The 18,335-nt window shown below is 38.1% G+C and overlaps 1 protein-coding gene and 1 non-coding gene across 19 annotated transcripts in view; both read right to left on the bottom strand.

Moving 5' to 3' along the window:
- Nucleotides 1-9,666: 9,666 nt before the first annotated feature.
- PUM1 (pumilio RNA binding family member 1) overlaps nucleotides 9,667-18,335 on the bottom strand; it is a 169,758-nt gene continuing 161,089 nt past the window's right edge. For all 18 annotated transcript variants that reach the window (XM_031962381.1, XM_031962387.1, XM_031962388.1 and 15 more), the window contains 2 exons: nucleotides 15,622-15,814; nucleotides 9,667-11,409 (listed from right to left, as the gene is read on the bottom strand). In XM_031962381.1, coding sequence (XP_031818241.1) covers nucleotides 11,278-11,409; nucleotides 15,622-15,814 — 325 coding nt within the window. In that variant the 3' untranslated portion in view covers nucleotides 9,667-11,277. The remainder of the gene's footprint in view (nucleotides 11,410-15,621; nucleotides 15,815-18,335) is intronic.
- On the bottom strand, nucleotides 13,144-13,230 carry LOC111719973. The gene has a single exon (XR_002769879.1). It is a non-coding gene; the product is annotated as a small nucleolar RNA SNORD103/SNORD85 (small nucleolar RNA).

Here is an 18,335-nt window from a genome sequence, read left to right as displayed (position 1 = left end):
CCTCAATTTGAATACTCTAATTATCAATCACAAGCATTTATTAAGCACTTATAATGTACCAAGCACGGTGCTAATCCCTGAGTAGAGACAAAAGTAAAGTGGTTCCAATCAACATGAAACTTACATTCCAATGGGGGAGATAAGATACACACATGTACACACACAAACATATATCTATATATACATGCACATGTATCTGCATGTATGTAAATCATACATACACCTACACACATGCATGTAGGTGTGCATGTGGGTATGCATGTGTATGTATTGTGTACATATAGCAAATATATACAAAATAAATTTGAGGTAATTTGGGGGAGAAGGCACTAGATCTTGGGCAAGATTAGGAAAAACTTCATGGAGAAGGGAGTAGTTGAGCTGAGTGTTGAAGGAAATCAGGGATAATGTAAAAAAAAAAAAAAGAATATTTCAGGCATGGGGCACATGTCACTAATGCAAAGACAGAAGATTGAACATGATGTGTGGAGCACAAAAAAAGCTCCTTTGTTCATAATGAAGAAAAGCAATTAAATTAGTTAAAAAAAAAAAAACAACCAATCTAGTGACTGCATCAGCCAATATATGCAACATTCCACCCTCAGAGTCCCTTGTCTATCAGCTGAGAGAATAAGAGCATGTTTTCCTCTCTCTTCTCTGAGATGAGGACTAGACACACTAGATTGTGTTGAAAGAGAATGTTCAAAATAGTATTTGTAAGCTTTACTTTTTTAAATGTGCCATTAATTTTGTCTGTTTGAGTGATTCTTTCATCAAAGGCAGTGAATTCAGATAAATCTCAATGCTTTTGTAAAATGTACAGCATTAAATCATTTAAATTCAATAAATTTGTTAATCTTAGTTATTAGTCATGCATGCCTTCATCAAACCATTTTATAAAATAAAAATTTATTGTCTTTTATATAAAGCCAAGCCTAAGCATTTCCTTTGTATAAAACACTAAGCCATTCTGAATTTTTGTGCTATTTTAAGTTAGATAAACCTCATCCATCACTGATTAAAAAATTCTCACTGGTTGAGAGCTACACTTCATGAAGGGAGGTTTTGTTTGACTACATAATTTGATTGACAAGATTTACTTCTGTATTTTTACATGTGAAATTCACAAAAACTAAGTTGAAATGAAGTCAAAGGTTGCATTTAAAAATTCAGCCCAAGTTTGCTGTCAGTATTCTTTCCATTGCGATTGTTGTAGTCACTGTATAGATTCTCCTGCTGATTCCTTCCACTTATTATATGCTACATCAGGGCATGCAAATTTCCCAGGTTTCTCTGAATTTCTTTTTGCAACATATTTCATCACACACACACACATCTCAGTTTATCTAGTCATTCACGAAATGATGGGCACTCACCTTGATTCTAATCCTTTGTTCTCACAGAGTATTGCTTATGAACATTTTAGCACCCATGGGATCTCTCTTTCTACCTTTATCTTATTTGGGTGATTTGCCCAGCAAAAGGTTAATTGAATCAATCAATTTGAAATTTGATGAAGTTATGAGAAAGGAACAGGTAGATTTTCACAAAATATTCTATAGCAGATCATTATAATTCACATATGTGGTTGAAAAGTGCAAAGAAAAGAAGAGTTTATTTTGTTTACTTTTGGTTGATTGTAGAAAACCATTAAATTCAAAGGAGCAAAATATCATCTTAAAGACAACCTTTTTTTTTTTAAAGCTATCCTTCAACAGGCTTTCTCCCATGTATCAAAACTGTACAAAATCCTTTGAATAATATAAAAGAAATTTATTCAGAGACCTCTAGTTTTTAATGTCAAGCAAGTTCTAAAACCATGTGATATATGTTGGGCAAATATATTTACCATTGTAACAGTGGATGCCCAAGGCAGAATCCAGATAAAAGAGAGATTTCCAACAAATGGTGAGGTTTTCTAGATCTTTCTGTATGCATTATGGCATTATCATGAGTATTACACCTCTTAAAGACTGTAAGCTTCACTATCCATACATCACCTTCAATTATCCTTATGACAAATAATTTCCCACTTTGTTTCAATCCCTATTCCTATAATAATCAATTGCCATAGAAGCAAATTTTATTTGACACCCATTTCCCCCCATCCTCCTCAACCTTACCCCATATGTGTTCCACTCCCTCCGCAACCGCTTCTTCCATCGTGTCTTCTGGAATCCCTCTGCCATAATAAGCAAATTTCCCATCATTCCAGACCTCTTTCTCTCATACTCTCTTCATCCACTAGATCCCTCTAAGATCAAGTTTCAACAATAATGTATCTCGGATCATCTTCTTTTTCGAAAACAGTCCCAGGAACATTAGTCCTGGAGGATATGACAATATTCCCTGCCTCCCACTGCCACTTCCACACTCTCCCTTTCTTACAATCACCAACCTTATCCTCCTTTCAGTCTCCATTAAAATTTTCCATCCAAACCACATTCTGGTGACTATTGTTTATAAGGCACTGTATCATTCTTGCTATCAGCATTTAGTTTATCATCTTCCTTTCTTCCCCACCTCCTGCTGTTTTACCAGAAGACTTCAACATCCATTTAGGTGGTTCCTCAAGCTCAGTAATTTCCCAATTCTTCAATTTTCTTAAATCTCATGACCCATTCCTTTGCTCCACTTAAATCAACATAGAAATGGTAATATCCCAAATCTCCCCATTATGCACAAGCATGTTTATTCTTTAATCAAAAACTCAGACATTGCTCCATCTAACCATAAGGTCCTATTAGAGATGACTGCAACCTTGAGAGTTTTGGGAGTTCTGGACAGCATAACAACTAACATTCAGGACCTGGAATTAATGCAGGAATTTTCTTTGGAAATCAAATGGTGAGGAGTAAAATCACAAATGACTTGTCTGGTCCAATTCAGAAGTAATAGAAATGAAACTCCGCCACTCATCAGCCATGCATTTAGAAGTGTAGTTGGTAAGGGTAATTTATATGTATTAAATTTGAGTCCAACCTCCTCAGGGACCAAGGTGATATAGAGAAAAGTATAATCCCAAGTTTGGGGGGAAATAATAGCAAATTCTATTCTTGCTATTTTTGTTGACTTGTAAATATTCCTTTTTAAAACTAATTGAGGTTACTTGATTAAATAAAACTGGTCACTAATTCCTGGAGGTTAGCAGTAGAGAGAGTTGTATAAAGCCAACAAGCATCTAATAAGCATTTACTATATGCCAGACAATTTTTTTTAAATAGAAATATAAAATACTAAAATAGAACAAAAAAAAAAAAAAAAAGGCCATTCCTGTCCTCAAGGAGCTTACACTCTCATGGAGGATGATAACATTATAAAAGGGAACTGAAATTTAAGGAGGGTTCTGACCGAAATTTTTCTCTCTACATTAATGCTTTTGGTGACTCCTTCAGATTTTATGAGTTTAAATTATCATATCTATGAAAATGACTTATAAACATATATTCAGCCAATAGTCTATATGCCAAGTATCAGTCCATTGGCTGAATTGCCCTATTGGACATTCCAAACTAGATGTCCTGGGGACATCTCAGACTCAGTATATCCAAGACAGAATTTGTTATCTGTTCTCCCCAAACCCTCCTCCCTTCCAAATTTCTCTCTTTCTGTTAATCACCAGAATTTTCCTGTCTCCTTAGTTCAAAAACTCAGCATTACCCATGATCCCTAATTCTCTGTAACCAACCCCACAAATCTCATACCATGCCAAATTTGCTGTTTTTATCACTACAATGTGCCTCCGATTCTGTCTATTCACAAAGCTACTACTTTAATTAGGGGTATCATCAGATACCCAGATAAATGCAAGAGCTTCCTAATAGTTTTCCTTAATGATGTCTCCCAAACCCACTCTATCCACAGCTGCCAAAGTGATTTTCCTTTAAGCATAAATCTGATCACTGTTCAAAAACCTCCAATGGTTCTCTATTGCCTCTAGAATCAAATAGGAACTCTTCTATTTAGTTTTTTAAACCCTTTACAACCTGGCTTCAAACTATCTTTCCAACTTCATCAAACCTTACTTTTCCTTTCACATTCGTGATCCAGTCAAACTAACCTATTTGTTCCTCACATGTAACCTAACATCTAATACCACTGTGCCCTTGAACCAATTTTGTCCCCTTTGCTTGGAATACAGTCTCTCTATATCTTCACTAACTAGAAGACAAATGGATCATAAACTGGACCCAATATTGAGCAGAAGGAGAATAGCATAGATTGCCTTAAGGAAATTGTAATGGATAGATGTGTATATGTGTATATATGTCCATGTACATATCACATATATTTTTCTTAATATATACATAAAGCTTTTTTCAATACCTTCATTTTCTAATATAACTTTTCATTTCCTTTTTTGTAATAGCAGAGAAAGATGTGCATAGTTTCTTCTCTCTTTTGACACATACAACTCCATTTTTCAACAAATTTCTTCAGTGCCAACAGACATGTCCCTATGTTTTGTCTTCCTTCACTACAATTCCTATAAACAATTGACCAAAAGATCCTAGAGACATACTAGCAGATTAGAAACATCTCTTTTCTCACCCCTAAAATTCAATAAACTTCCATTGCAAATCCAATTTATTTGTGTTTTCTGAACTTGTGGGAAATATTCCATACTCAAAACCTCAAATGCCCCATAGAGAAAGATTTCTCTTTGTGCCAACTGATATGAGAAAAACAAACAGCTTTAAAAGCCCTAGGAGTTCTGATCAGCATAATGGCCAACCAGGACTACAGAAGAATAATGATAATACAGGCTACCCACCTCCTGAAGGCCTCAATGCATAATAAGACTTTTTTTTGTTATGTCCAAGGAGGAATTTTGTTTTCACATGATGATATTTGTAACAGAATTGTTTTTCTTTCATTCTCAGTTGGTATAAGAGAAAAGGACAGAAGGCAGATTTTTGCTGATTGAAAAAAATTTAAAAGCATATACATTCCTTTTAGGTTTCAGGCTTTCTAGTGAAAATAGGTTTGTTATTTTGCCTTTTCTCCCCCCTTCCTTCTGTCTGAGTCTGGCTGTTTAACCTTCCCCCACTTTCCAAAATGAACAAAGAGGAGGCAAGAATTATTGCATCTAGCTAGTACAGTGCCTTGCATACAGTAGGTCCTTACAGTGTCTTTTTTAAAAATGTTCATCATTGTGGTTAACCATTTAAAATGTTTGTTCCCTAAAATAAGACTAGTTCAGTGAGGAGACAGTTGCCTGATACAAATTAAAAGTTAGTTTTACAATATGTGTTCTGCTGAATCATTTTTTCTACATTGAATTTCATGATGTTTTTACCAGAGAGTATGACATTGGATAAGGGAGGGGAAAGTAAAAATTTGTACTCAAGTCTTTAGGAAGGATCCCTTTTCTGACACTTTAGTATCACTGAGGCAGAAATGTTACAAGTTGTTGTATATGATTGGGATGGAATATTATTGTGCTTGAAGAAGTGATAAGCAGCTTTTTGTGGTAGTAAGGACTTAGAAATTGAGTGGATGCTCATCAATGGAGAAGTCTAAATAAGCTATGGTATATGAATGTAGTGGAATATTATTGTTCTATACAATAGATGTATTGTTCTATACCAAGTGATGAGCAGGCTGATTTCAGAAAAGCTGGAAAGACTTAATATGAACCAGTGAACTTATAGGAACCAAGTGAAATGACCAGAACCAGGAAAACATGGTACACAGCAATAACGATTATGTGATGATCAACTCTGATGCACTTGGCTCTTCTCAACAATTTGGTGATTCAAGGCAATTCCCATAGATTTGGAATGAAAAATGCCAACCGCATCCATCCAGAGAGAGAACTATGGAGACTAAATGCAGATGGAAGCATATTATTTGCACCTTTTTTTTGTCTGCTTTTTCTTTCTCGTGGTTTTCCCCTTTTGTTCTAATTTTTCTTTTACAACATAATATGGAAACATGTTAAAAATGAATGCATGTCATTTACTTACTGACTTAGGGAAGAGAAATAAGGGAGGGAGGAAGAAAAAATCTGACTCAAAGTCTTACAAAAATAAATGTTGAAAACTACCTTTACATGGAATTGGAAACATAAAATACTATTGAGAAAAAATAACCTGAATCAGGATACGCTCAGAAAAACATGGTGCAAATGGAACAGAACCAGGAGAACATTGTACATGGTAACAGCAATATTATATGATGACCTACTATTAATAACTTAACTATTCTCAGCGATACAATGATTCAAATAATTCTGTAGGATTTTTGATTAAAGGTGCTCCATCTTCAAAAAAAAAAAAAATTGGAAGAGATGGAATGCAAATCAAAGATACTTTTTCTTGACTTTATATTTCTTAGATTATTTTTATCTGTTTTCTTTCACAGAATGGCTTACATGGAAATGTGCTTGGCATGACTACACATGTATAACCCATGTAAATTTGCTTGCCTTCTCAATGAGAAGGGAAAGGAGGAAGAGAATTTGGAACTCAAAATTTGAAAAGAATGTTAAAATTGTTTTATATGTAATTGGGGAGGGGAGAAGAAAATATTAATAAAAAATACTGAAGCCATTTGCTCCTTCTCCTTTCCTCCTCATCTCACATCAAATAGCCTCTACTACTATACCCTATTACCCATATCACACAAAAAGTTGACCCTATTTCTTACTAAGACAAATCTCTCTATCTGCACCCATTCCATTCTATCTCCTGTGGTAGATTTCTCCTTTGTCCCTTCTCCCTTTGTTCCCACTTGACTTCTCTCTCCCTTTCTACTGGTTGCTTCCCTGCTGCTTCCTAAACCCCCTATTCCTCCCCTATCCTAAAATCAAAATAAAACAAAATAACCATCACTTACTTGAGACTTTCATCCCCATTATTATCCCATACCTCTTGTGCCCAAACATCTTGAGAAAGCTGTCTACAATAGGTACCTCTCCCCTAAACTCCCTACAATCTGGCTTCTAACCTCATCGTTCAACGGAAACTATCCCCAAAGATCTATTAACTGCCAGATCCAAAGACCTTTGCTCAGTCCTCATTCTCTTCAGCCTCTGACACTATTGGTCACCCTTTCTATCTTCTGGGTTCTTGTGATCCTTTTTTCTGCTGATTCTCCTATCTGTCTGTTCTTTCTCAGCCTCTTTTATTGGCTCCTCATCCAAGTTAAGTCTTAGGGATAACCATAGATGTCCCTAAGGGCTCTGTTCCTCCCTCTATACATTTCATTTGGCTCTTCTCAACAATGTGGTGATTCAAGGCAATTCCCATAGACTTGGGATGGAAAATGTCAACTAATTATGCAAACCAATTAAACCTATGGGTTTAATTAGCAGCTCTAAGATAAAGATTCTCAGATTTACATATACAGCCCTAGTTTTTCTACAGACTTTTATCAAATCTGGAACAGCCTCCTGGACATTCAACATGTGCAAAACTGAAACTCTACCTTTTCCCCTGTTTCCAAACTTCCCTGTTATTGAAAGCAACACCATCTTCCCAATTCCTAAGACTCACAAGTTGAGTCATCCTCAATCCTATCTTTCACTTACCATATCCAATCTATTGCCAAAGCCTTTACATTTCACCTTTGCAACATCTCTTGAAAACACCCCTTGGTGTAAACTTTCTTCATCTTATGCCTAGATTATTGCAATAGCTTTACCCAACTCTCTCACTCTAACTTGGCTAACATTCAGCTGCCAAAATGAGTTTTCTAAAGCACAGGTCCGAACAGGTCACTCCCCTCCTCAATAAATTCTAGTGATCCTTATTACCCCACCCTTAGGATGAAATACAAAACATTATTTAGTATTCAAAGTCCGTCAGAACTGAGCTCCCTACCCCCTTTCCTAATCTTACATCTTATACCCCCTCCAACATACTCTGTGACTCAGTGGCACTGACCTGCTTGCTATTCCTCAAATAGACACTCATCTCTCAGCTCTGGGCATTTTCCCTGATTGCCTTCACAGCCCAAATGTTCTCCCCTCATTTCTACCTAAACTAAATATAGTTTATATTTATAAACTAAATAACCCCAACTCAAATCCCACCCTCTTTCTGTAAGCAGCCTTTGAAGATTCCCCTTAATTCTACTTGCCTTCTTTTGATTACTTCAAATTTGTCCTGTGTAGATGTTAGTAGTACATTATTGTCTGCATGTTGTCTCCTCCTTTAGATTGCAAGCTCCTAGAGAGCAGACCGTCTTTCACCTTTCTTTGTATCCCCAGTACTTCTGGGCACATCTGACAGATTGCAGGTACTTGAAAAATTCTGGACTTGGCTGACAATCACTATCCATCTTTTTAATAATATATTCTAGAATTTTGCCAGGTGTCAAACTGAGCTTATATTTTACAGACGTGATTCTCTTCCTTTTTATGCCCTGCCTAAGACAGTGCTAAGAGCACATTGTCACAGAGTTGGCAATCATTCTGCCAGTCCCTTCCATACCAAAAGATACAGGTCATAGGATCAAAGAACTAAAGGTAGAAGGTATTTTAGAAGTCAAAAATCCAAACCATTAACTTAAAAAAAAAAAAAAAAAAAAAAAGAGGACATTGACTTGGACAAGATCACATGGGAAGCACTCCTGAATGGTATACTTGCATCTCCACGATGCATTTTTCTGTTCATCCTTTTAATTGTCCTCAATTTCATTTTTGCGTTTTTAAAAAATGATTATTAGTTGATAAATTCCCTCCACATCCACATCAGTCTATTTAATTGTGTTCCCTTCATTCCTCTTTCTGAGAACCATTTCCAAAGTCACCAGTGTTTCATACTTGATAATATCCCTCCTAGGCAAGGTTCTCAATAGAATTTTAGGCTAAGGGATCCTCACTACTCTTTTGGGGGAACCTCTTGAATGCTGCTCAGCCCAAATCATGAGTTCATATCAAACTATTTCTGACTTCATTCTCCTGTATTTAAACAAAAACTTAAAAAAGTAAAAACTACCCTCAGATGCAGTGGTCATTTCCCCCAATATATTCCATTATTTGCATGGCCCATAAGTAGTTTCTCATTAGTGGTGATAATCTGCTCTTGAGTAGAATTTCCCATTAGGGGCAAATGGATGGTACAGTGGACAAAGGGTTCTGGGGGTCAGGAGGACCAGAGTTCAAATGCAGCCTGACTTAACATTTACTAGCTAGGTGGCCCTAAGCAAGTCTCTTAACCCTTGCCATTCCTCCTTCCCCTCAAAAAAATTTCCTCTGTTAGTTTCTTTGCCCATCTAAGACCTGCTGCAGTCAGAAGTGAGAAGTCCCACCTTGGATACATGTTGGCTGTTACAACTGTAGGCAACTCTCTTAATCCCTACCCAGGTTCCCTACAACAGCTTTGTGGTTAGTTTGGCCTGACCTCTATCTCCCATCTCTTTACGCCTTTAAATCTTTGTTATAAGGGACATTAGCTATGGGGGTTCACTAAAGAACTCAAGGGGATGAAGACAATTTCTGTTAATAAATCTAAGCCTAAAAAAAGAGAGGATTCCTTTTGCCCCCAATCTAGAAAGAACGTCTTGATTGTGTGATGTGCTAACTGTCCCCAAATCCCTCTATTTCCAAACCCCACAAATAAAGTCATTTTATTTCACCTGAGCCCCAGCTGGCAGGTGAGGTGGGTCCCAATGCCCTGGAGGGGTCTCTATCAAGAGGGTTTAAAGAAAGCACAAACCCAGATTCCAAAGTTGTGTATTTTTCAAAATAAAGATCACACATTGTTTAGAGACAATCTACACAAGTTACAAAAAATAGTTGCCCAGGCATAAGCATACACAGGTTTGTTAATTATACACATATGGTTACAAGTGTGCTTGCAAAAAAGTTCATTGGAAATATACACAAGGCTCTGTAAATGTACACCGTGTAGTGTTACAATTCTATATTCAAACAAGGAAAATTGACAGTATGTTACATTCACTTACAAGTAGACAAAATGCAAAATACAGTTCATCTTCTGTACAAAAAGGGCGGGCTTCACACTTTACAAGGTGGAAGGGGCTCTGATTGGGGGGCAGGGCGGGGCTGAACCTTTGCACGTCCTTTTTACTGTCACAAAATAAGCAAAACATGTTACTCCTGGAAGATTAAAAAAACACTATTTTTTAACTGAGTCATTTTGTAGAACATTTAGAAAGGATCTCGCTACTGTTCCACGAGGTGACAAATAAAACCAAGCTTTTTTTCTCTTTAAACATTAACTAGGCTGTATAAAGAACATTTCCTTCAAAAGAAAAAATTTACTTCTGGTTGAAATTACAATTTACAATATACAACACTATATGCTACGACCATAAAAGGTGTGAATATACATTGAAATGCACAGGTTTGCTAATTTTTTTGTCTTACCAAAAAACGGGTTTATGTTGATTCAAACTTCTCCACATTTACATTACAGAGGTTTACAAATGTACAATTGTACAATCAAAAGTATGTTCCACTACTAGGGTACATTATAGATACAGATTAGACATCAAAACAAGAAAATACTACAAATTTTTATATATGCAAAGTCTACACCAAGTATACACTATATATTTATAGAAGCAAGACCAAAGCAGAGTTGGATTTTTTTTTCTCATGCTAAATAATCACATTTTGCCTTTGAACAGAATAAATCAAGTCGGCAGTAAACAAACACACCCACCCTGCTTTTAAAATGTCCTGGGTGTGCATTCATCCTTCCAAAAATCGACTAAGCTAAGTTCTTTAGCATATTCTACTCCCCCCAAAAAAGCAATTTAAAAAGTTTCATAAACTTAAAATTCTCTTAAACTGAAGCTTTAGCAACTCTGAAACTTTTAATATTTATAAACAGCATTAAATGCAGGTTTTGTGCCATTTAACTAAAATGAGAACTTCTGAATTTTGACTAAAATTGGGGGGAAAAACAAGTATTTGCAAAATTTGCCAGTGAGGCAGATGAGTTAAAAACCTTTTTTTTTTCTTTTTTTTCTTTTTTTTTTAAACCAACCACCCTGAAAGTTTCTGCACTTGGAATATAGATACAACAGTGAACAAAATATGTGGCCTTCCATGTACATCGGTTACCTATGTACAAGTATCCTATACACCAGTAAAACAGCAGGGCAATTAGTCAATTAAAAAAAATAATTAGTACATGTTATGCATAATAAAATTAAAGAAATTTACAAAGGCTTTTTAGTTGATTTTCTCTGTAATAGGTGAGCAACCATTAACCCTTTTCTAACTGTATATTGGAGTATTTCCGGTTGCTGGTTGGATTTTGCCTGTTGGCCACTGAGTTTTTTCAAGAATTCATTGCTTCAAATTATACCATTGGGTGGTCCGCAAATTGGCCCCAAGTCCACCCCATTCTTCATATAGTATTTTTCCAGCTTTGCCAGAATGTGTTTGCCATAGGTGTACTTGCGTAAAGTAGCAATATGAGGCCGGATCTGGGGAAAGAAAAACAGTTTGTGAATGGAAAGGCTGCCGCGAAACTGTGATGACACAACCAGAGAATCACAGTGAATGGTGAAGCTGGAAAGGGACTTTCAGCCAATTCCTATTAGGGAGAAAAATCAGAGCCTTGGCACTCAAGACTTTGCAGTAGGGCTACTTCCCAATCGCCTCAACTGTCCCAAGACAGATGGAAATCCTCAGACACAGACACAAGGACTGCTAGAGTTTCAATTGCATTTCGACTGGGGTAAACCAAGTTTTCATTACGCGACTCTCACTCTAAGAATACAAGGATACAAGAACAAAAATGAAAGCAGCCTCTGACCCCCTTCCTCCACATTTATATACACATATAAAGAAAAACACAATATATAGAAAGCAAAAAGAAAGGAGCCGAGGAAGGGAATCAGGCACTGTTAGGAGAGCAGGAACAAGTTTTGTGTGGGAAATCAGGCATTCTAAAAGATGAAGGATGGGGGAGGGGAGGACGAGAGAGGGGAAAAGGAGGAGAGAGAGAGAGAGAGAGAGAGAGAGAGAGAGAGAGAGAGAGAGAACACACAAACTGTGAGGTTAGCACTGGACAGTTGAATGCATGGATGGCAGAAATGTGAATAAGTGTGGAACCAGACTTGTGCTGCAGGGACATCCTGAAGCCCAGATGAAGGAGGATACTTGAGGCTGGGAGACCAGTGAGAAGCTACTTCAACAGTCCAGATTAGAAATGAGGAGGATTGAATGAACTATGTGGAAAGATGTGCACAAGAAACACTTGGAGGGGGGTATAAGAGAAATTCCACTGTTGTTCAACTATTTCTGTCATGTCCGACTCTTCATGACCTCACTTGGGACTTGGCACCCAATTGGATAATGGGAAATGAAGTAGAATCAAGAGTCAGGAATGATTTCAAGACTGTGTGTGAACCTAGGGATTTGGGAGGAAAATGGTGTTTTTGCCAGAAATTGGAAGACAGTTGGGTTTTCAGGGAGAGATAAGAGACCTGATTTAGATATGCTGAATTTGCCTAACTTCTGGGACATACCTGGGAGCAATATCCAAAAAGCTTAGCAGACAATGGAGATTCACAGCAAATAAAAAATGGACAGATTATAGATAGATAAATAGATAGATGGATAGATAGATAGATAGATAGAAAGATAGATAACTGAAGATAATGATCCTGCCTTTGTGACACCTCCCATGTGCTGCAGGAGAAACTATTCTGATTCCTTTGACCTATCATATATGATCCGTCTTCCTTGGAGTGTTTCCACTATGAAGACATGCAAAGAAAAGAGAAAGTAATTCTGGATTATCCCCAGGTTCCAGGGGGATATTCTCAGCTCTCTTTCCCTCATGAAAATGGCAATTGGAAAATTCCAATCTGTACCATCTTCTGAGTGAACTGCTCCCAAACCCAGACTCACATCCATCTTATTCATGTCCACATTCAGATTCTTAGAAGAATCAGATTTGTCATGGAACATGAAAACACACATTTGGAAGCAAATGTTTAATGGGGTAGAGAGTAGGGAATGGGGCTGTAACAGAATCTTCTCTCAAATGAAGCACAGGAGTTTAGGGACAGTGCTAACAAGGCAGTTCTCCCCCCATTGCCTTGCACTGGCGATGATGCAGAAGCTCACTTGGGGGGCTCTCAGAAATTCTGGCCCGTGCCTTGGCTCCCCAAGTTTTCAAGCCTTTTTCTGAAGGAGTTTCCACCTAAATGTCTGGCTCAGCACTTCTGAGTACATAGTAAAGGTTCTCATTACCGAACTGTGTTCTCAGTGAGGGCAAGAGTGTCATCACTGCCAGACTCAGGGAAACAGCAAGTCAGAAGCAGGACACTGATAAGTGAGCGCCAGTGCCTCGGATGCCAACGTCACGTCCACTGCCCCTGCCTTGGCCTGAAAAAGTGGGTTTGGAGCCAGAAAATCAGGACCCCAGTGTCACCTGTCCCTTAGGACTGGTGTTTTCTTTGAAAAGTCATTTAAAATCTCAGGTTCTCCATTTCCTCCATCTATGATGTGAAGGCCCCTAAGGTCCATTCCAACTTTTAGACAGATGATTCTCTACAATATAAACCATTTTCACCCCATTTTCACGCCACATTAACCTAGGACTCATCTCACTTTCCCACTGACTTTCCGAGGGTTAGTTTCCAATAGTAATTCTTAGTCAGGGTATTAGTAATCAATCAGCTAACTACACCACAATGTCAAAACCAATGAAAGTAGCCTCCAAAAGTCTTGGAACTTTAACTTTTAATGTACGCAGCATTCTACTCCAACCCCCCTGATTTCCTGGCATGTCCTATCAAAGAAAATACAACAGCAAGAAAAGAAAAAAGATATTTCCTACAATGTGTACCATTATTTGCTTTTGTCTTGTACTTCCCTTCCAGAGTGACTGCCCCTTCCTCAGCGCACTCTCCCTGTCTCTGCAAACCGGTCTCAGTAGAAGGAACAGGATGCAATGGGGATATGGAACATTAGGGACAAGGGACACAAGACACACTCAGAGAGAGAGGCCTGAACTGAGTGAAAGCAACTGGGAGAAAAGAAGGGAAGAACGAGAGGGAAGGGGAGGGAGCTCACTTCATTGTTCATATCAGTAGTGGTTTTTCAACTCTCGCTTCATGTGTTCATACTTCACAGGGAAGATAAGTAGGGTATGGGCCTGACAAGCCAGGGCAGCAGTAGCTTAAGAGGGAAAGTCACTAGGAGCACTAATCAAGTCAAACCATAATGATAGCCTAACACTGACCTTCTTCACTTTCTTCCATATTAACGCTGAACCCTTAATCCCCATCTCCATCTACTCATTGTGAACAGTGCCTCTCTAAATGTTCATTACAGTGAGTGGGGCCAGCCTTTTTGCTGGTCAAGAAAACATGCCTAGGCTCAGGCAAGCATCATTTCAAGAAACTCACAAAGTGCTCTTGTTCCCCCAAATCTCTTCCAACAGCTCTGTGATGATTTAAATTTCAAAGTCAGAGAGCCATTTCCTTAGCTTCATTAAGGTTTGGTTCCTTCTCAGAATGTAAATAACTCTCAGAGATTTTATACATTGCGTTTAATCAGTCAGAAACCCCTGCGTGTGAATGAGATGATCAAATTCTTTCCTGTAAACACAGTGATTCTGATCATTTATTTGGGGAGATGGAGTCTGTGCGTTGTGTCATCAGAAGCCTTGGTGGCAAAAATTGAGACTTATAGAATAGGGAGCCAATGAACTATAGGAGAAAGAGTACTGAAAGTATGAGTCAAATGGGCCCATGCCAGCATTTATGGTACCAAACCTAAGTACAATGCCAAGAACATTTGAGGAGCTTAATAAACATTTACTAATTATATGGCCTTGGGCAAATTATAATACCATCAAAGCTTCAGTTGCTCCTGTCAAAGGAGGGACTTGAACTAGGCAGTCGCTTGTGTCTCCTTCAGCTTCTCCGCTAGGAGCTTAGATCCCAGAGTTTTAAACTGTGGGTCCCAACTGCATATGGGGGTCTTGCACCTGAATGTGGGGTAAGGGGGTTTCATGAAATTGTGTTTTATTATCAGTAAATGTTTGATTTGTGCAACTACCTCATAAATCTATGGACCCAAGGTTATGTACAAATTTCTTGGGCAAAAACAGGTCATGAGTGGAAAAAAAAAGAAGTCCTGACCTAAATAACAACAAGAGCAACAACATAAGTAATAATGGTGATAGATGGTGCTTTAAGATTTGCATGTGTTTCCTCACTTGACCCTTCTAAACACCATGGGAGGTGGATACTATCATTACCACCATTGATAACCGAGGCAGACTGAAGTGAAGTGGCTTGCCCAGCATCACACAGCCATATAGCTGTGGCTAGATTTGAACTGAGGATTTTCTGGATGCTCTATCCACTTAAAAGATATCATCTAGCCTGAAGATCAGAGAGGTGATGGGATAACTATCCACAGACACAAAGTAATGAGTAGGGAGTTCAGACAGGAGGCCAGTTTCCTGACTCTCAGTCTAGTGATTTAATACAGCACAGATTTTGGAGCTCTGACTTTTAATAAGGAGGAACTAACACTTTCTTCTGAAAATGTAGTCACCCACATGCAGGAGGTGTTAAATATGCACCTTCACAATACTGAAATATTGTGTAAGGGCAGAATTGCTACAAGTGGTCTCCCCCAGACTTCCATGAGCATCAAGGGCAATGACATACCTTATGCATGACAATCTTCCGCTGAGCTGGCTCTGCCACGTCGATCATTTTCTGGACCACATAGTTGGCGTATTGATCTTTCATCATGGTGTATAAGGCACTGTGAGGGCCATCATTCATGGTGCACACCTCATCAATCAGCATGGCACGCTCCGTGCGAGATGCATGAGTAACACATTTTTCTACAACGTTGCTGTTAAAACACAAAATGATAAAAAGGTCTGAAAACAAAGCCATGTGGTTAGCAGTCACAGGGGCAGCTAGCTACCTGAATCTAGCCCAATGCCTGTATTTTCAACAACAGAAACAAAACCAAAACATCCTCACTAAGTCCAGTTAATCATGGCTTCAAAGGACAATCATAAAAGAGTCACTTAAAGGGTGACTGAAGGGTCTTTGAGAAATCATCTGGTCAAATCCTTCTAAGTTTCTCGTGAGTTGACTCATCTAACTAAGTACCACACAGCTAATTAATAGTAGAGACAGAACTACATCCGAGGGTTTCTGACACACAATCTGTGCCTCTCACCAGGCTACCCAACCCAAGAACTTAATGGACAAATGGAAAGATGGCCTATTAGTCACTTTCTCCAAATCACTTCAACTCCTCCCCAAAAGAATTACATGTAAAATATAAATTAACAATATTAAGTGTTTATAAGGTTTACAAAGTGCTTTACAGATATCTAACTTTATTCTACAACTCTTGAGGTAGCTACTGTTATCATGCCCATTTTACAGTTGAGGAGACTGAGGGAGGCCAATGTAAATTACTTATCCCAGGTCACAGAGCCAGTCAATATCTGTGACCAGATTCGAATTCAGATCTTCCTAACTGCAGGCCTAGTTCTCTGCCCACTGTGGTGCCACTCAGATGACTCTACCTTTGATACACTAAAACAGAGAACTACAAATGTTCACTTGGCTCACCAGAGGCACGAGCACTAGCAAAGCCTCAAGCTTGGGAAGAGCCTGACCTTCTGGCCACGTCCTGGCCACTGGAGTGAAATAAAGAACAGGAGGAAGCTGGTTATTTTTGCTTTTGGTTTTCCCCATGCTTAGTTTAGAGCCTAGAAGACTGGCTGAATGACTAAAAATGAGCTTCTACAAGAGGCCTTTTACTTTCCCCCTTTTTTTTCCCACCAATTTGCACTTAGTAATCTTGTTTGCCTGCCACTTTCCCCACTGGAACATGAGCTCCCTGAGAGCACAGTATAAGAGTTTAATTAATGCTTGTTGTTCACAAGCACACCGCACGCCACAAGAAATCTCAGATCCTAAGTGTGTCCAGGTACACTGAGAAAATAAAGCCAGAAAATAAAGGAAGAGGTCAGATGGGTGCCAGTGTTTATGCCTAATTTGAAGAGAAGAAAACAAAAACTCAGCTGGGGTTAGCCTTCCCCTTCCCATGAAGGCTCTCAAAGACCTGAGCAAGTGATCCCATAGCCATCAACCTAAGAGACTGAGGTGACCAGCCACCTTCAAGTCTGGCTTCAGAAATCTACTCACTAAGGAAAAAGGGGGTGAAAGTGGAGAATAACATTCCCCTCCCTCAAAGGAATGAACTAGGAAAAAAAGTACTTGATTAAAGCCCAACAGATAACTATATAAATCAACCAAGGAGGATCCTAAAATCAGAAGGGGAGAAAAAAACAAAGTAAAACCTCAAAGATAACACAAAATGGAAGAAAAGCAAGCCAAAGCCCGATTAAAGACATATGCGTGTGTATCTGTGTGTACCGGAAAGCATGGAACAAGAAACTCAACAATGGTTTAAAAGAGAAATTTCAATCCATAAAAAATAAAATAGAATAGTAGGTAAGTCAGATATTAAAATTCAAAACAAAATTTTGAAAAGCAATTTGCAGATGACAAGAAATTAAATACACAACAGAGAACCATCTCTCCAAAGAAGCAAAATTTAACAAATTTGGAAAACAAAAAGACAGAAGAAGAGGAAAAGTTGGCAAAAGAGAAACCATGTGTCAACATTAAAAACAACACCAACACTAACACATGAATTTCATACAAACCAAAGGGCCTGACTTGAAAGACAGAATACACAGCAGTAACTTCAGGGCCATAGTTCTGCCAGAAAGAGAGATCAAATGAAAAACCCTGTAGATCACAATGAAATATATAATACAAGAAAACTATAAAAACGATCTGAATTAGGACAACAAAGTCATGAACAAGAATACCCAAACCCACTACTAGGAAAACTCTGAACTTCAAATGTCAAGGCAGAGTGATAGAATTTAATGATGTCAATGATAAGCCAAAAAAAAAAAAAAATTAGCAAGCAGTCGGAAGATCTTAGATTATGAATAAACTAAATGGAAATAACAAAAGCTCATTGCACGAAATGGAACATATTATGAACAGCAACCCCAAATGCTATCTTCAAACATCATCTAAAGTTAGCCAAATTATTAATGAAGAAGTAAGACGCCAGAGACAGCAGAATATTCAACTCAGAAACAGTCTCAACAACCAGTGGAAGAGACAAATGTTATTAGTATCTTTCATGGGACTGGAATTACAGAGGGAGATATCGTATATAAGGGGAAGATGAGGCAGAGAGAAGAAGAGATGATGATAATACTTTCCAAGTAAATCCATAACTGAACAGAGAGTTTATGTTGCACTGATAACTGGAGGGAATGAAAGGAAGAGTTTTGTTGTATATGTTATATATGTATTAGGGGGAATGG

This window comes from Sarcophilus harrisii, chromosome 3 (assembly GCF_902635505.1).
Source record: "Sarcophilus harrisii chromosome 3, mSarHar1.11, whole genome shotgun sequence".
Lineage (NCBI taxonomy): Eukaryota > Metazoa > Chordata > Mammalia > Dasyuromorphia > Dasyuridae > Sarcophilus > Sarcophilus harrisii.
Note: the sequence above shows the minus strand (reverse complement) of the source record. Positions and strands in the feature narration are given on the sequence as shown.